The sequence below is a fragment of the Rattus norvegicus genome, chromosome 1 (assembly GCF_036323735.1).
Source record: "Rattus norvegicus strain BN/NHsdMcwi chromosome 1, GRCr8, whole genome shotgun sequence".
Classification (NCBI taxonomy): Eukaryota; Metazoa; Chordata; class Mammalia; order Rodentia; family Muridae; genus Rattus; species Rattus norvegicus.
In genome coordinates, this window is record NC_086019.1 from 182,417,867 (window position 1) to 182,434,800 (window position 16,934).

The 16,934-nt window shown below is 45.3% G+C and overlaps 1 protein-coding gene across 4 annotated transcripts in view; it reads left to right on the plus strand.

Moving 5' to 3' along the window:
* The window catches only part of Tmc5 (transmembrane channel-like 5), an 84,578-nt gene extending 68,765 nt beyond the window's left edge, over nt 1-15,813 (plus strand). For all 4 annotated transcript variants that reach the window (XM_039085213.2, NM_001401626.1, XM_039085220.2 and 1 more), the window contains 7 exon segments: nt 5,267-5,342; nt 5,562-5,695; nt 7,559-7,732; nt 11,583-11,661; nt 12,982-13,086; nt 14,157-14,199; nt 15,226-15,813. In XM_039085213.2, the coding sequence (XP_038941141.1) occupies nt 5,267-5,342; nt 5,562-5,695; nt 7,559-7,732; nt 11,583-11,661; nt 12,982-13,086; nt 14,157-14,199; nt 15,226-15,272 (658 nt within the window). In that variant the 3' untranslated portion in view covers nt 15,273-15,813.
* Nucleotides 15,814-16,934: the final 1,121 nt, after the last annotated feature.

The following is a 16,934-nucleotide window of genomic DNA, read 5'->3' on the forward strand; positions in this document are numbered from 1 at the left end:
ATCTTTCCCCTGATCTTCTGCAACATATCCTGAGCCTTAGGTATAGGAGTGTTTTGTAGACATACCTATTGGAACTGACCTCCACAACTCTGCAGCTTGATTAGTTGTAGTTTTCTGTAGCAATCTCCATGTGTTGCAAAGAGAAGTTTCTTTAAAGAAGGGAGAAAACTACACTTACCTGTGGCTATACAGATAAATGTTTGTCTGTTAAGGACACAAAGATTGTGGTTAAGGATCATGATAGCTAGCTTTCTTATACCTAAGGATGGTGCTGCCCACAGTGGACTGGGCCCTCCTGTATCAATTACCAATCAAGACAATACCACACAGGCATACCCTTTAGTTGAGGCTTGCCTCTCAGATGACTCCAGGCTATATCAAGTTGACAATTAAAGCTACTCATGATGTGCTCTTCAAAAGAGAGCACTCCATACATGTTATCATAGTAAAACCAAAGCACCTAAAGATTGCCCTACATGCAGTTGACATTGTTGTCAAAAACAAAAAAAAACAAAAACAAAAAAAAAAACAAAAAAAAACAAGGGTAGAGTTCTTCATATGTTGAAGCATTGGAGAGAAGAATTTCCTGAACTGGATAAAGAAAAGTATAAGAAGGAAGGGAAAAACTCAGAGAATGGTGCCTTAGGTTCATGTGAAGTGCCAGCCTGCTCTGTCAGAAGAGGAAGAAGAAGGGAATGGGCCTGTACTGATGGAGCTTACGATTCCTAGAATAACAGATTAAAAAAAAAAACCTACTGAAAAAATAGAAATGGTGGGGGCTGGGGATTTAGCTCAGTGGTAGAGCGCTTACCTAGGAAGCGCAAGGCCCTCGGTTCGGTCCCCAGCTCCAAAAAAAAAAAGAACCACAAAAAAAAAAAAAAAAAAAAAAAAGAAATGGTGGTAACTTACCTAACCTGGGTAAAAATAACATAGGACCATTTAAGGAGTGTTTACCTTGGCCCAGCCTTGAAATCCCAAGCCTAGGCTTTCCAACTGCCAACCATTTGAAGATACCCTCCACCCCACCCCCAAATGTAAGTGGCAAGCAAGGAGTGTTGCACTTAAAAAGCAGATGAGAGGTCTTGCCTTGAAGATAGAGGATGTCTGAGGACAATGCCTAAATTTGACCTCTGATCTCTACATGTGTATCTGCCTTTGGGGATGTGTCCTTAGAGAAGACAATGTGCACACTCGCGCACACACACACACGTTGGCCATTATGATTGATGATTGATTGATTGATTGAGACCATGTCTCATTTTATAACCTGGCTGACCTGGAACTCACTATGTCCTTGAACTCACAGAGATCCACCCTCCTCTGTCTCCCAAGTGCTGGGATTAAAGGTGTGTGCCACTGTGTCTGGACTCAGCCATTCTATTTTCTGGAATTTTTTGAGCTTCCTATTGATGAGCACAGTTGAAGATGGTATTTTTTTCTTCCTCCATACAAATCACAGATTTAGCCTTTTTAGATTTTAGGATATCCTCCCCATCCCACCCGCCATATTTTTCAATACTGAGATCAAGCCCAGGTACTTGTGCTGGCTAGGCAAGGGCTCTATTTCTGAGCTACATCCCCCAACTGTGAAAACTGTCTTTAAGGACTGGTTTTTAGAGAAAACAATGTGATAACCAAGGAGGGTGTGCTGGGCATGATGGCTGAGGTAAGGAAAATAAGCTTCCCAGCCCCAGCCTTCACACAGCACTGCCACCTACCAGCTTGTTAGAACATCTACACATCACCCGAACCATCATGTAAATTCATTCTTTTAAATTCATTGCTTCTTTTTACTCTAATCCATAAAATATTTACTCAAATATACAAAATACATAAAAGTTGTATTACTTCTTTGAGAATTTCATGTTGTATCTCGATAACTTTCACTTTCTTCCTCCACCTCCTCTCAGGGTCAACCCCCATTCCATACCTACCCTACTTTGCGTCCTTATTTTTTCTAAGAAAAAGCAAAGCCTGTCCAGTCTTATAAAGACTTCCTATGTACACTTGCATGCGTGGCTAACCAATGGAACATGCTAAGACCTACTAGGGGCTATCCCTTAAAGAAGCTTGACTCTCCATCTCCTGGGAGCTATCCATTTCCACTTGCTCCTCAGCTAAGAGTGGGACTTCATGCCAGCTTCCCTTCTCCATGCTGAGATTTTATCTGGCTTGAGCTTGTGTAGGTCTTGTGTGTGTTGTCACAACTGTTGTGAGTTCATATGTGCAACTGCCTGCCCTGGTATATCAGAAAAACACTGTTTCATTGTGGTCATCCACTGTCCCTGGCTCTTTCTACTCACCTTAGCACAATTACCCCTGAGCCTTGGAAGAAGGGGATGGGATACAGATGTCCCATTTAGGGTAAAGCACTCCGAAGTCTTTTATTCTCTGTACCTTGACCAGTTGTGGGTCTCTGTTAATCACCATAACTGCAAAAAGAAGCTTCTCTGTGAGATTTGAGAGATGCCCCAATTATGGGTAGAACAGTAAATCGTTAGGACTCAACACAGTGCCCATTTATCAGAGTGATAGTAGTAGTTGGAGCTCTGATCTGCCTAGTCACATGCTCTTAGCTGCAAATACAAGTTCCAGGGATGGGTTTCACCTTGTGGGCAGACCTGGAGTCCAAGCAGAGAGTGGTTGGTTACTTCTATAACAGTTGTGCCACTGTTGTACCAATGGGCATCCATACACATGCCAGGCCAGGCATTATTGTAGCTTCCAGGGCCCACAGTTGGGGGAGACTGGTGATTGCTTTTCTCGTTCAGGAGCCTGCATAGCGCTTTCTAGCACTAGGAACATTAGCAGTAAAGACGAACCTTCCAGGTGAGCACCAGCTCCATCTCTCCATGTTCTGTGATGTCTTCAGCAATAGGATCTTACCACCAATCTCTGGAAAGTGACCAAGGGCACTGGCAATAGCCTGTAATATTGGGGGTGTCCAGGGGACTCCAGTGGGGCTCTTTATTTGTTGTTCTGTGGTGTTTAGTAGAGGCATTGCCACCTCATTACAAGGTAACTCCACTTCAACTCTTTTTAAACTTGTGTTTGCTTATAGTTTAGAAGCTTTTGCAGTAGTCATCTTCCATAAGACTTTTTCAGGTCTTTATTTTAGTTATTATTCTTTTTATCCTGCCTCTCCTTTGCCCTCCCACACCTCATGACATTTAACCTTTCTGCTTTCATTAATCTCCTTTCCCCTTGACATTGCTGCTGCTCTTCATCTCCCTGTCCTTGAATGTCCCCTCCAAGTTAGCTTTGACTCTTTAGAGATGCGTTTCATTTCTAATACACACACAAGGCAAGAAACCACTCACATATATTTTAAACCATCTTTATTTTACTCTCATAAATGGAAAGCTATTGCTAGATTATATAAATCACAATTTATTGGGAAAATTGAAGCAATCCTGTCCCAAACAGGCCTTAGACCCTGACTATGTGCTCTTGTCTTCTGAGACTGTCAGTTTAAAGACTGCTCCTTAAAGGCGTGTGGGTGGGGGAGGTGTTCCAGTGAGTAGGAATGCTTTTGCCGGGTAGGCATAAGGACCTGAGTTCACATCTTAGCACCCACATATAAACCATTATGGCCACATGGGACACTACAGCCGTAGGGCTGGGTTGCAGGGAGACGGGAAGATTGTTGGGGATATTGCTGGCCACCAGCCTAGGCCCATGTTTGGTGGGAGAACCCCTCCCCTGTCTCAAAAGAGTAAGACGAAGAATGACGGGGCAGGACACCCAATGTCCTTCTTTGATTCTGCACACATATGTGTGCACTCATTGTACACCCATATGCTATACACAAATAGATAAAAATTTAAAAAAAATTTAAAGTGTGTGTGTTGTTGTAAAATTATAAAAATAAAAATGTATAGGTGTCTTTTACCCTGCTAGGTCTGCAGTGCGGTACCCCAAGATATCTGCTAGATATCTTGGCGGAATCACATCCCAACTCCGTGGCGGCCCATTGTCTCCTGCCGCTGCACACTTTCCTACACTCAAACCATCACATAAAAGAACACACAACACAGTAATCTTAGATCAAATACAAACATATAAACATACAAAGCCCGGTACCATCCATCCCTTGAGAACATTAATAACAACCTGTAAATACACAGAGCAGAATCTTAACATCACCTACCATGGCTTCTCACCCTCTCTCTGTCTCCTGTCTCTCTTCTTTTTCCTAGTTCCTCCTCTTCCTTCAAACTTCTCTCCCGCCCACCTTCTTTCTCCTCCAATGACAGGCCTCCTTCTATCCTGTTCCTGCCCTCACCTGTACTTTACAGATTCAATGGGGAGAAGGTTCTGGTGAAGTCACCTGATTACTGAGTAGTGACTAGGCAGCTGTCCTTGGGGGAGTGGAATTAGCATCAAAATACAGATAACTTCAGGGCAAACCACAACGTGTGTGGACTGGCAGGTGTTGGGCATTAAAGTCATCCTGGCACCAAGCTTCCTTGGGAATACGGCAAGAAAGTTGGAAAGCAAAGACCAAAGTGTAACTCAGTGTACTTTATTGCCTAGTCCCTGCGGGGCCCTTCACATACCATGGAAAGGATGGGGGCCACACATGGGAAGGATGACCTCACATTTGAGACACACTAGATTAGGGCACTTTGAAGGGCCTCTGATGGTTTAGTGGCTCTGTGGTGGGTTAGAGGGATGTTCTCTCTTTCTCTCTGCAAAGCCTTCCCAGATCTGAAAAGGGAACAGCCATAGTGAGACTTCTCTGGTCTACTGTTATTCAAACAATCTCCCTCTGCATTAGTCTCCCATGACATCACACATATAAAGGAACACTTACCATGATGAAATACCACAGTCATGGGATTGGCAAGTGGTTCCTTCCAAAGCCCACAAGGTCAGGATTTCTCTTTCTAGTTTACAGCTGGCCTCACTTTCCCTGTGTCTTCACACAGTTTTGAGTCCTCCTCACTTCTCCTAAGGACAACACTCATATCGACTTAGAGCCTATCATAGTGACCACGAGCCTACCCCAGTCTAACTTAATTCCTGTTTGAGCAACTCTCCCTCTAAATCCAATCATGTTGTGAGGTACTGTGGTGTGTGTGTGTGTGTGTGTGTGTGTGTGTGTGTGTGTGTCTGTGTGTCTGTGTGTCTGTGTGTCTGTGTCTCTGTGTGTTAGTTAAGTCTTCATATATGAATTTTAGGGAGACACTTTTCTCTCCCTTGTCTCTGCACCATGTTCTCCTGGTGTATCCCCAGGTCTCTGACACTCCTGTTTTCCTCACAGGCTTGGAATTTTCTTCTGCCCTCTGCTGCCTTTTATCCAAATGATCACTCTCTTCATTATGTTTTATGTCAAAAATGTGAGTTGGACCCAGGTTGCAACCAATTATTTTCCTTTGGTAGCTTATGACCTGGCGGGGATTGTAGGGGGCATCCCAGCTGGGAGAGGGCTATGGGGAGGGGGTCAGGAAGCCAAAAACTGGAAAGCTGTAAGGAGATGGTGGGAGAGTTGGCATTCGATGAGGTCCCAGGGTCTGTTCTGGGGCCACGAGTGGAAGGGATTCCATTTCTCTCCTCAGGTCAGCCTGATGATGAACTTCCAGCCTCCAAGCAAGGCCTGGCGGGCCTCACAGATGATAACCTTCTTCATTTTTTTGCTCTTCTTCCCGTCCTTCACGGGAGTGCTGTGCACCCTGGCTATCACCATCTGGAGGTAGGGACTATGGCCTTGGCTGAGGTTTTAGTAATGGCATGGATAGATGTCTGTTTTTAAACGTGGTTTTATCGTCCAGATATGAAGACAATTGCCACCTAAATCACTGTTTGTTACTCACAGTTCCCTAGAAGGGAAGGTTCTCCATGCTGTGCAGGGTCACATGAGGGAAAGTCAGGGTAGTCAGGAGGGAGGTGGAATGAAGGGCAAGACCCTTTACTGCAGCTTCTAAGGTAAGGAACATACGAGGCAAGGTAGCAAGGCTAGGGATGGCCACTCTGGGTCTCTTTAGAAAATTCTACAGTCATGGGGGCTATTATAGGTCTTTGAGATCCTGACCATGGGGTGACTGGAGCCTGGGAACATGCTCCAACCATGAAAGCCGGTCAAAAGAGGTGGCTGTGCTGTCAGCTGTGGTTTGAATATTTGTCACATAAGAAGTCATGCTTCCTAGGCTAGTCCTGAAAAAGAAAGTCTTCCCAGGGTCAGTGAGACTCTCAGATGTAAACATCAGGATAGAAACTGGGCTTAGTACAGAGCTCAGCTCATGTGTCTGGGGGAGTCCGCAGATGCAAGGACTAAGGGAGGGAATAATTCTCACCTGGATGTATTCTATACATCCTACACATTTAGGAGCTATTTCCTCATTTCTGCCAAGTAGTCAAGCTTCCCAAACTGGGAGAGGCCACTTCCTCCACAAAGAGAAGGAAACTCGACTGAAATGAACCAGAGGTCCTGGCTGAGCTGGCTTCTCCCTTGGGCACCATCTCACTTTAGCCCCAAAGCTCCTGCCCCATTTCTAGGGCACAACAAGTCCCTTTCCATACAGCCTGGGTCCTCTTTCCGAAGGGCTCTCCCCATTGGAGTCTCAACTCCAAGGTCAACTCTAAGCATCCTAGACACCCCCGGTTGCTGCTGGTCCCTCATCTCTTTCCTTTCTGAGGCCCACATTTCTGTCCATCATTCCATGGTTCACAGTTCATCTAAATAAGCTTTATTATATATGCCTGCACCATGTGTTTGCCTGGTGCCTGCAGAGAACAAACAAGGGCCTCAGATTTCCTAGAACTGCTATAGATGGTTTTCAGTCACTATGTGGGTACTGGAAACTGAACCCTGATCCTCTGAAAGAGTAGCAAGTGTTCGGAACCTCTGAGTCCCTTATCCTGTCCCAATTCTAACTTCTTTTGTCATTTCTATTTCCACATTCTCCTCCTCCTCTTCTTCAAAAAAATGCATTTATTTATTTTATGTATGTGAGTACACTGTCGATGTCTTCAGACACACCAGAAGAGAGCCTGGATCCCATTACAGATGGTTGTGAGCCACCCTGTGATTGCTGAGAATTGATCTCAGGACCTCTGGAAAAGCAGTCACTGCTCTTAACCACTGAGCCATTTCTCCAGCCTGCAGTCAGTGCTCTTAGCCACGACCACTGAGCTATCTCTCCACACACACAGCCCAACCCCTCCTTAATCTTCCAGTTTCTACTCATTTGTAACCACTGACGGCATCTGAACATAATGTCACACATGGCTTCCATAGCTAAAAAGCTTCCCTCTCGGTGGGTCTTAAATCTCATTGCTAAGAAAAACTCTGATTGCTCCCAAGATACTGCTAGATCATTGTCTGGAGTCTGGATTGGCCTCTGTGGCAGGTGATACCACTGCTCTGAGAGCTGGTCCTCAGACGGCAGGTAACACCAGGCAAGGCTGAGTGAGAATGCTTTCCACAGAAGTAGCATGTGGGGAGAGCAGGCAAGATTTTCTGTGTCTAGAGCCCAAGCCCAGAAGGGACTCCTTGACTCTGAAATGCCTGCATTGGAGTCTCATGCAGCAGGTGGTTTTCTGGTTTTGTCCTCAGACTGAAGCCTTCGGCTGACTGTGGCCCATTCCGAGGTCTGCCTTCCTTCATCCAGTCCATCTACAGCTGGATCGACACCCTGAGTCACAGGCCTGGCTACCTGTGGGTCGTCTGGATCTACCAGAACCTCATTGGAAGCGTGCACTTCTTTTTCATCCTCACCCTCATTGTGCTGTAAGTGGGGCTCCCTGGGAGGTGAGAGGGAGGAGAAGCTAAGGGTTCTTGGGAACCCTTCGTTGACATGACAATGGTCCTAGGGATGTTCACTTGGGACACTAACTAAACAAGGCATGCAGAGCAGTGAGGCCAGGAAGAGCCTCAACTCTTCCCTTGAATAATTTTCTGTAAAATGTCGTTTAATATTTCTGTTTTTAAAAATATTCATTTATTTACTTATTTTATATGACTACACTGTCGCTGTCTTCAGACACACCAGAAGAGGGCATCGGATTCCAGATGGTGATGTGGTTGCTGGGATTTGAACTCAGAACCTCTGGAAGAGCAGTCAGTGCTCTTAACCACTATGCCATCTCTCTAGCTGTATTTAATACTTTCATATCTAAGCTTTTTTTTTTTTTTTGTATGCTCTACAACAACAGTGTACTTACTTTCTCTCTTTTTGCTGGGAAGATAGCGCAGTGGCAGGGCATGAGCCTGACATATGCAAGACTCAGGTTTTAACCCTCAATAGTTGGCAAAAAATAACAAAGAGTATCAAAGTAACAAAGAATATCAAAATAACAGAATATCAAAATAACAAAGAATATCAAAATAACAAAGAATATCGAAATAACAAAGAATATCAAAGTAACAAAGAAGGGGTTGGGGATTTAGCTCAGTGGTAGAGCGCTTGCCTAGCAAGCACAAGGCCCTGGGTTCAGTCCCCAGCTCCGGAAAAAACAAAAACAAAAACAAAGAATATCAAAGTAAAGCTTTTAAAAAGAATGAAAACGTGTGAGAGAATTCTCAGATAGATTCCTTTGGAGGCTACAAGATAGAAAAACTGGCCCAGGCTTTGTTGACATTTAGGAGTTTTTCCTTTTCCTTTTTTATTTTTTATTTTTTTGATTCATTGATTTACTTTAATTTTATTGAGTGTATCGGGGAAGAGGGAAAATGGGTCAAAAGGGAGAAAGGGAGGGAGGGAGGGAGGGAGGGAGGGCCATCTTTTCCTCCAAATCGGCTGGTATGTAGTCTCGGTGCTTCATGGAAAAGGCTGCTTCTGGCCTCCATTCTGACCCCCCAAGGCAGTCTGGGCACCCTGCTTATAGATTGTACTGGAATATATCTTTCTTGAAAGTAATCCATGGCCACTATGTACTCCATGATCGTCCTGCTTCTCCTTCAGGTTACTCCTGCCTTGTGTAGACCTTGAAGGTCCAGATAGAACCAGATACTGCTTAACACCTCTTCCAAATGATTAACTGAGTTTTTCCTTTTTAATTTTAAAAACTATCCGTTTCTGACTTTTTATGAAGAGTCCTACACACTGGGTTCACTTCCCTGCATTGAAGAACTGATTGGCCAGACTGCTGCAGTTTAACCCCCACCACATCAGACAGGGCTGCTCTGAGACACAGGACTCAAGGGCTCAGACCGTTAGCCAGCCGTGGGTTACAAAGCAAAGTCTGTGCTCTGCAGATAAGAGCAGTAAGTCGGTGATAGGTGGGATGCTGATACAAGCTCCGTGCTGCACAGCCTGATGGTGGAGGCAGAGGCTGCAAGCCACTTCTTCTGGCCCTCCATGATGCTCCCTCCGCCTACGCCACAGCAGCAGCTGCTATGGGCCCTTTAGAACATAGAATGGTAACTGGCCTCCAGACCTGCTGCCTCTGCCGTGCTTCTCATCCACTGACTCTGCTGCTGTCTCCCTTTGTTCTTCGGACACCAAATAGGTGTGTGACAGGGAGAAGATTTTCTTACACAGAACAAAGGCCTTCAACACCACAGGCATCAGCTGCCTAGCCTACTGTCTCAGTCAGTTCTGATCTTGGACGTGGATGGTAGCAACCTCACAAGTTAAGGGCTCGGTCCTGCAAAGCCCAGTTTAGATGCCAGGTTCGAGACCCAAGTGTCACCTGTACTTCTGACTGGTTTTGATTTTGAAGGTTCCCATAATCTCCTCCCTCACATCCAGTAATTTGCTAAGATGACTAGCAGAGCTCAGGAATTATCTATTTATGATGTCTAGTTTATGATAAAGGTTGCAACTCAGGAAGATATGCCCAGGGTAAGGGATGTGGAAGAGCTGCTGTGCCCTTTTCCAGGGAGGTATTCTTCATCAAATTTTTGGCTATTGGTGTTTAGTTCTATTTCTAGCACTTCTCTCCTCTATAAGGTCACCAGGGACAAGGACTAAGCAGCCCACCTATTGCCTTATGTTAAGACAGAATGTCATGTGGGCCAGGCTGGTCTAGAACTTGCAACCCTCCTATTTCAGCTTATGTCCAGCTCTTCAACCAAGCCTTATCTTTGTGGTAACCAGTTCCCCAACTTTAAGGCCTTGAGTCACCAAACATCTGATGTGAATTCAAAAAACATTTACCACCCTGAATGTCTGAAGAATTTTTAAAGCTATGCGTAGGAACCAGACACACATGCAAAATGCTTGTGTTCATTACACCAGAAGCTTGTTAGAAATGCAGAAACTGGGGCTGGAGAGATGGCTCAGCGGTTAAGAGCACTGACTGTTCTTCCAGAGGTCCTGAGTTCAAATCCCAGAAACCACATGGTGGCTCACAACCATCTGTAATGAGATCTGATGTATTAAACAAACAGGAAGAAAGAAAGAAAGAGAGAGAGAGAGAGAGAGAGAGAGAGAGAGAGAGAGAGAGAGAGAGAACTGCAGAATCTAGAGATCTAGAGGCTGGGATGACTAGTGGTAATGTCCTTGCTGCGTGGGCATGTGGACCTGAGTTGAGGATCTCAAAAGCTGGATATGACAGTACAACACTAGGGGAGCAAAGCAGAGACAGGGGATCCGCAAGGCTCAACGGTCAGCCAGCCTACCAGTTAGTTTGTGAGAGTCTGAAGAACAAAATAAGGGGGAGAGCAATACAGTAGGATGCGAGACTTGGAACTCTGGTTTCCATGCATACATTCACAGGAACAATTCACAGGAACATGCACACACACACTCACTACAGAATCTCAAGTTCAACTAAACCTGAATATGTGGAATATGTGTTTTCAGGAAAAGGAAGGAAGGAAGAAATAGAAAGAAAGAAAGAAAGAAAGAAAGAAAGAAAGAAAGAAAGAAAGAAAGAAAGAAAGAAAGGAAGGAAGGAAGGAAGGAAGATAGAAAGAAAAAGAAAGAAATTTTCAAGAAATGTACATCACTTCGAGTTTGAACAGCACTAGTGCAAATCACATAGTCTAGCTACATACTCATACTTTATGTTTTAAAAATGTGGATGTCTGGTCCCTGCCCAGAAGTCATGTGCCTGCTTGATCTAAAAGCCAGGTATGGAGTGAGGCTTATTTCCACCTCCCAGGTGTGCAGTCAGTGAGAAAATACTTCTCTAAAGAATGATTCTCAACCTTCCTAATGCTAATACCACTACTCTTTTTTTTTTCTTTTTTTTTTTTTTTTTCGGAGCTGGGGACCGAACCCAGGGCCTTGAGCTTGCTAGGCAAACGCTCTACCACTGAGCTAAATCCCCAACCACCACTACGCTTAATACAGGTCCCCAAGTTGTAGTGACCCCCCCAACCATATAATTATAGCTACTCTATAGCTACAATTTTGCTACTGTTATGAATTATAATGTAAACATATGTATTTTTATAGTCTTAGATAAACCCTGTGTAAAGGGTTTTGACACCCCCCCCCCAAAAGCTCATGACCCACAGGTTGAAAACCTCTGCTCCAAAGTACTTAGCCTGCCACTCTGTTTTGACTTCTCAGGGACACACTTGGGTCAAAACCCCATTTGCAAGTAAATATACCAGTCCTACTGTACCCCACTAAAACGTGGAGCCTCAAAGCATTGTCAAGAGTGTCTGTCGTTTTCTTCTCTTCCAGGATCATCACCTATCTTTACTGGCAGATTACAGAGGGAAGGAAGGTCATGATCCGGCTGCTCCATGAACAGATCATTAATGTAAGACTTCTGCATCCCCTGCTCCCCTTCCCTATAATACCTCCATCCTCCTCCTTACTCCTCTGTCAAGAGTATAACGGAAATTCCCAAACATATTCCAAGATAGAATAAAGAGTACAATGAATCTCTAAGTCATCATCACGCAGCATGTGCGTGCATGTATGTACTTGTGTGTGTGCAGGTACACATGTATGTGTATATACATGTGTGGAAGGGCAGAGGACAGCCTTGGGTGTCATTCCTCAGATTCTGTCCACATTTTAAATACATAAGACAAGGTCTCTTATTGGTGTGGATCTTGCCAAGAAGAGCAGGCAGGCTGGCCAGTTAGTCCCAGGGACCTGTCTGCCTTCACTTCCTCCTGTCTGGAATTACAAGCACATGCCACCATGCTTGTCCTGTTTATGTAGGTTCCAGTGATCTGACTCATGAGCTAAGGCTACACGCGCACATGCACACGTGCACACATGCACACACATTTATCCATTAACTACCTCTCTCATCACTGTGGCACAATACTCAACAAGAAGCAGCTGGAGGAGGAAGTGCTTATTTTTGTTCACAGTTTCTGTCTGTCGTGGTAGGGAAGGTAGGTCATAGTTCATGATGGCAGGAGCATGTGGCAAAGACCCCTCACGTGTTGGCAGATCAGGAGGCAGAGAAGTTGGGCCAAAAACAGAAGCAGGTATTATAACCTCCAAGACCCACCCTCCAGAAGTCCACTTCTACAGGCTAGGCCACACCCCCGGTGGTTTAGCAACCACCCAAGAGATTACCATTCCTGAGGCAGCCCTTCCTTCTGGGGAAGTCCGGTGGGGAATGCAGAAGCAAGGAGGGAAATAGTCATCTTGAAGCAGAGGCCGGGAATATTAGTGCGAATGGCACTTACACAGTTAAGGCTGTTGGGCTCATTGTTACAGCAGGATGTTAAAATCAGTGGAGTGACCAGTGCGAAGTTGGGATGACTATTTCTGTGTGAAGTTGGGGCGATCTATATGTGTGAAGCTGGGGTACCCATGCCTGTGAGAAGCTGTGTGACAGAGCCTGTATAGAGGAGACAGCTATGCCTACCTGGCTCCCCACCCAGAAGGAATAGTTCACATCTTCCAGCTTTCTGGGAGAAAGACTATTCCCTCTGTTTCTCTTTGAGCTGTTGAATCTCAGATCTCAGTCAACACAGATAACTTCCCTTTCATTAGAAGAAGCATGGCGGCCAGCTCCTTCCGGCTTGTTCAGAGCTTCCATTTTTTTCATAGCTTCCTCACCTCGCACAAACACACGTTTTCCATGTTTTACTCTTAATTTTTTTCTTCTTGACAGGAGGGCAAAGATAAGATGTTCCTGATAGAAAAATTGACCAAGCTGCAGGATATAGAGCGGAGAGCCAACCCCAGTACGCTTGTCCTGGAAAGGAGAGAAGTGGAGGTGAGGCCACAGCTGTCCTGGGGACACATACCTGCATCCTGTGACAAGTGTATTAGAGAGCAGACACCAAACTCGGGGATGGGGGTGGGGGCTTTGTTTCTATGTAACAGGCTTTCTTGCTGTATAGCCCAGGCTGGGCTAGACACCCGAGTTGTTTGGGGGCTTTTCAAATACTAATGAAATGTTTTATTAAAAACTGTAATTTTGTGGTACTGTGGAAACCAAGGCCTTGTGCATGCCAGGCAAGTGGTCTGAGGTACACCTCTAGTCCTATTTGTTATAAATGCATTTTGTACTTCTGCCCCAAGACATATGCATCTGCCCCTATAACATGTTGTTAATAGATGTCCTTGTATCAAGCTCATAGAAAGATTTCTTGCCAATTTTCATTGGTGCCTTAGTTAGGGTTTTACTGCTGTGAACAGACACCATGACCAAGGTAACTCTTATAAGGACAGCATTTAATTGGGTCTGGCTTACTGGTTCAGAGGTTGAGTCCATTATCATCAAGGCGGGAGCATGACAGCATCCAGGCATGCATGTGCAGGAGGATCTGAGAGTTCTACATCTTCATCTGAAGGCTGCTAGCAGAATATTGACTGCAGGCAGCTAGGGTGAGGATCTTAAAGCCTATGCCCATAGTGACACACCTACTCCAACAAGGCCACACCTCCTAATACTGCCACTCCCTGGGCTGAGCATATACAAACCATGACAATTGGTATCCTGGAATGTACCAGTAAAAGGTGAACTCTCCTCAACTCAAAATGTTAACAACATAATTTACTACCAGTGTAAATTAATACTGTCAGCACTGCCCATCTCAAATGACCCCGGGTTCTATTATATTAGCTGGCATGTCATGACTGCTCAGTAAATATCCATGGAATGAATGCAGTATCTGCTGCTAGAATTTAAACACGTTGGACATTTTTGTGGTTGACTCTGTCACAAGCATTACCCTTTCGTTTTAAAATAGCAACAGGCTTGCAGACTGTATGGTCCGTGCAACAAACTTAACATTTGCGTTCCCCTCCAGTGACATGGCTGTGTGTTTTCTTTATTTTCAGCAACAAAGCCCTTTGCATTTGGAGGAACTTGATGCTGCTCCTGGTGAGTACCAGGACCGCCACAGACAAAGACCCAGCGGCATAGCCCGGGGTAGAGGGTGTGCCATTGCTCTTCAGCCTCAAGCCTGACCTCAGATGATTTTGCTGTTGTTCTGACCTAAGGCAGAAGCTCACGATGTCACTGGAACTCTGTTTCGGTCTGTTCAGGTCACATGTTAGCTCTTTACACAGCCACTTCGTAATGATGGCAAAATAGCATCACTGATATCTTTTCAGGTTCAATCTGATAGGGAAGACACAGGGAATTAGAAATCTCACATTGATTTCATTCAGTCTGATATGTTCATCCACAAACCCATTGCTTTGACGATGAAAATGTAATGGTACCCATAGCCATACACAAGTCACATGTTTCTGCTACTGTGCGGCTAATAGAACCATACAGATCACAGGGACTGAGAACAAGCAACTCAGGGTCCTAAGTCGGACTCTGTTGCCAGAAAAGGAATGGACACTGGGGAGGCAAACGAGCCTGCTCAATTTCTTTAGACTAGTTATGTATTTTTGTGCGTGAATGTTAGTGTATGTGCATATTCCTTTTTGCCAGGTTCTTTCTCTGAACTCGAAACTAGCATTTTCTTCTTAGCTAGTCTAGGATCAGCAAGCTCCAGTGATCCCCCTGTCGTTGTCCCTCCCTGTGATATCAGGGTTTACAGGCACATGTGGGATATCTGGCTTGGTACATGGGTTCTGGGATCCAAACTCTGGTCCTCCTGATTTTACAGCAAGCGTTCTTTCCACTGAGCCACCCCACCAATCCTGCACTTATTTCTGAAACAGTCTTTACTGACAATGGCCAAGGATGGGAGGTCAAGGGGAGAGTCTAGAAACTCAAAAGGGAGGTGAGAAGGCAGGCTTGAGAAGTGCTGGAGTCTTCATGGCCACCCTGAGGGAGGCCCTTGAGCTGGGAACGTGTGTGTGTGTGTGTGTGCGTGTGTGTGTGTGTGTGTGTGTGTGCGCGCATGCGTGTGTGTCCCATATTAAGTTCTCTTCCCTGTGTTCAACCCAGACCTGCGACTGAGGCGGTCAATGCAAGAAGAGAATGCCATAGCCTGATGACTACTGTGAGTTATGGAAGCCATGCCGATCAGAGGAGAAAGAAGATAAACAAATGAGACCACCTCCGTGGCAGCGGGGCCTCAGGAGCCTCCCAGGAGTGGGTTCCAAGCCCGAGGCAGAGAGGAAGCTGGTCCACAGTGCAGACAGCTCGATGGAAGAGGGCATGCTTTACTTCCAACCTGAACTGCTGATTTTTCTTCCAAAGCAAAATACTTGGAATTTTCCTATTAAACCTGTTAAAATGTTGAAATGTTCCACAAACACCTGGGAAGAGGTAACCTGGGAATATTGCACTTGTATCTTTAAGAAATATATGTCTGGGGTTGAGGATTTAGCTCAGTGGTAGAGTGCTTGCCTAGCAAGCGCAAGGCCCTGGGTTTGGTCCTCAGCTCCGAAAAAAAAAAAAAAAAAAAAAAGAAAGAAAGAAATATATGTCTGCATGGTGGAGACTTTAGGACTCTCTTCCCAGACCTGGCAAAGGTTTAGAAACTGGTGCTAATGATAATGGTTCATAATGAATAAAATACATGATCGCCAATCCGGGATGTTTCAAAGCCTTTGAATGGTATGACTCGCATTGGTCTGGGACTTTGAACTAGAAACAGCTCCATGTCCCCGAAAGCTGAAATATAAGAGGTCTTATGGTTGGACTTTCTGTCTTTACTGAGTACAGGAGTCTTGGGATTTGACTAGGAGTAGAGGATGTCCTAGTCAGGGTTTCTGTTGCTGTAATAAAATACCATGACCAAAAAGCAAGCTGGGGAGGAAAGGGTTTATTCGGCGTATACTTCTGGATCATTGGTGGAAGTCAGGATAGGGGCCCAAGAAGGGCTGAAATGTCAAGCAGGAGCTGATGCAGGGGCCATGGAGGGTGCTGCATACTAGCTTGCTTTCTCAACCTGCTTTCTTAGAGACCACCAGCCCAGGGATGACCCCATTCACCATGAGCTGGGCCCTCCCCTATTGATCACTAATTGAGAAAATGCCTTACAGCTGGATCTCATGGAGGCGTTTCCTCGAGTGAGACTCCTTCCTCTTTGATGCCTCTTGCTTGTGTCAAGTTGACATACAACCAGCCAGTCCAGAGGAGGTGGAGGAAGAGAATGAGAGCTTGTCCCTAGAAGACATTGTTATGGTTTGAATCCGAAGTATCCTCTGCGGCCTCAGGGTTTTAATGCTTGTTCTCATTCTTTGGGGAGGCTTGTGGAACTTTTAGGAGGTAGATCCTTGATGGAGGAAGCAGGTTACTAGAAGCAGGCCTTTCAAGGATATACCTGGCCCCTACTTCCTGCTTTATGCTTCTTGGTCAGCCATGATGTGAACATTTGTCACACCCTCCTGCTGCCACAAATGTCACTGTCTTACCTAATGCCATCCTTACCATGATGGACAGTCCCTAAATCACTTCTGCCAGACAATCTGTTACAGCAAAGCCAATACGATAACAGCCATCTAGCCCACAAGAAATCAGGGGTGACGTGTAGAATCCATGTCTGTACATGCATGCATATGTGCGTGGTATGGACTAGATTTTGCAGATGTGCCAAGTGATTCCCAAGGCACGTGACACCTTAAAACAGAAGACCCGGGGTTGGGGATTTAGCTCAGTGGTAGAGCGCTTGCCTAGCAAGCGCAAGGTCCTGGGTTCGGTCCCCAGCT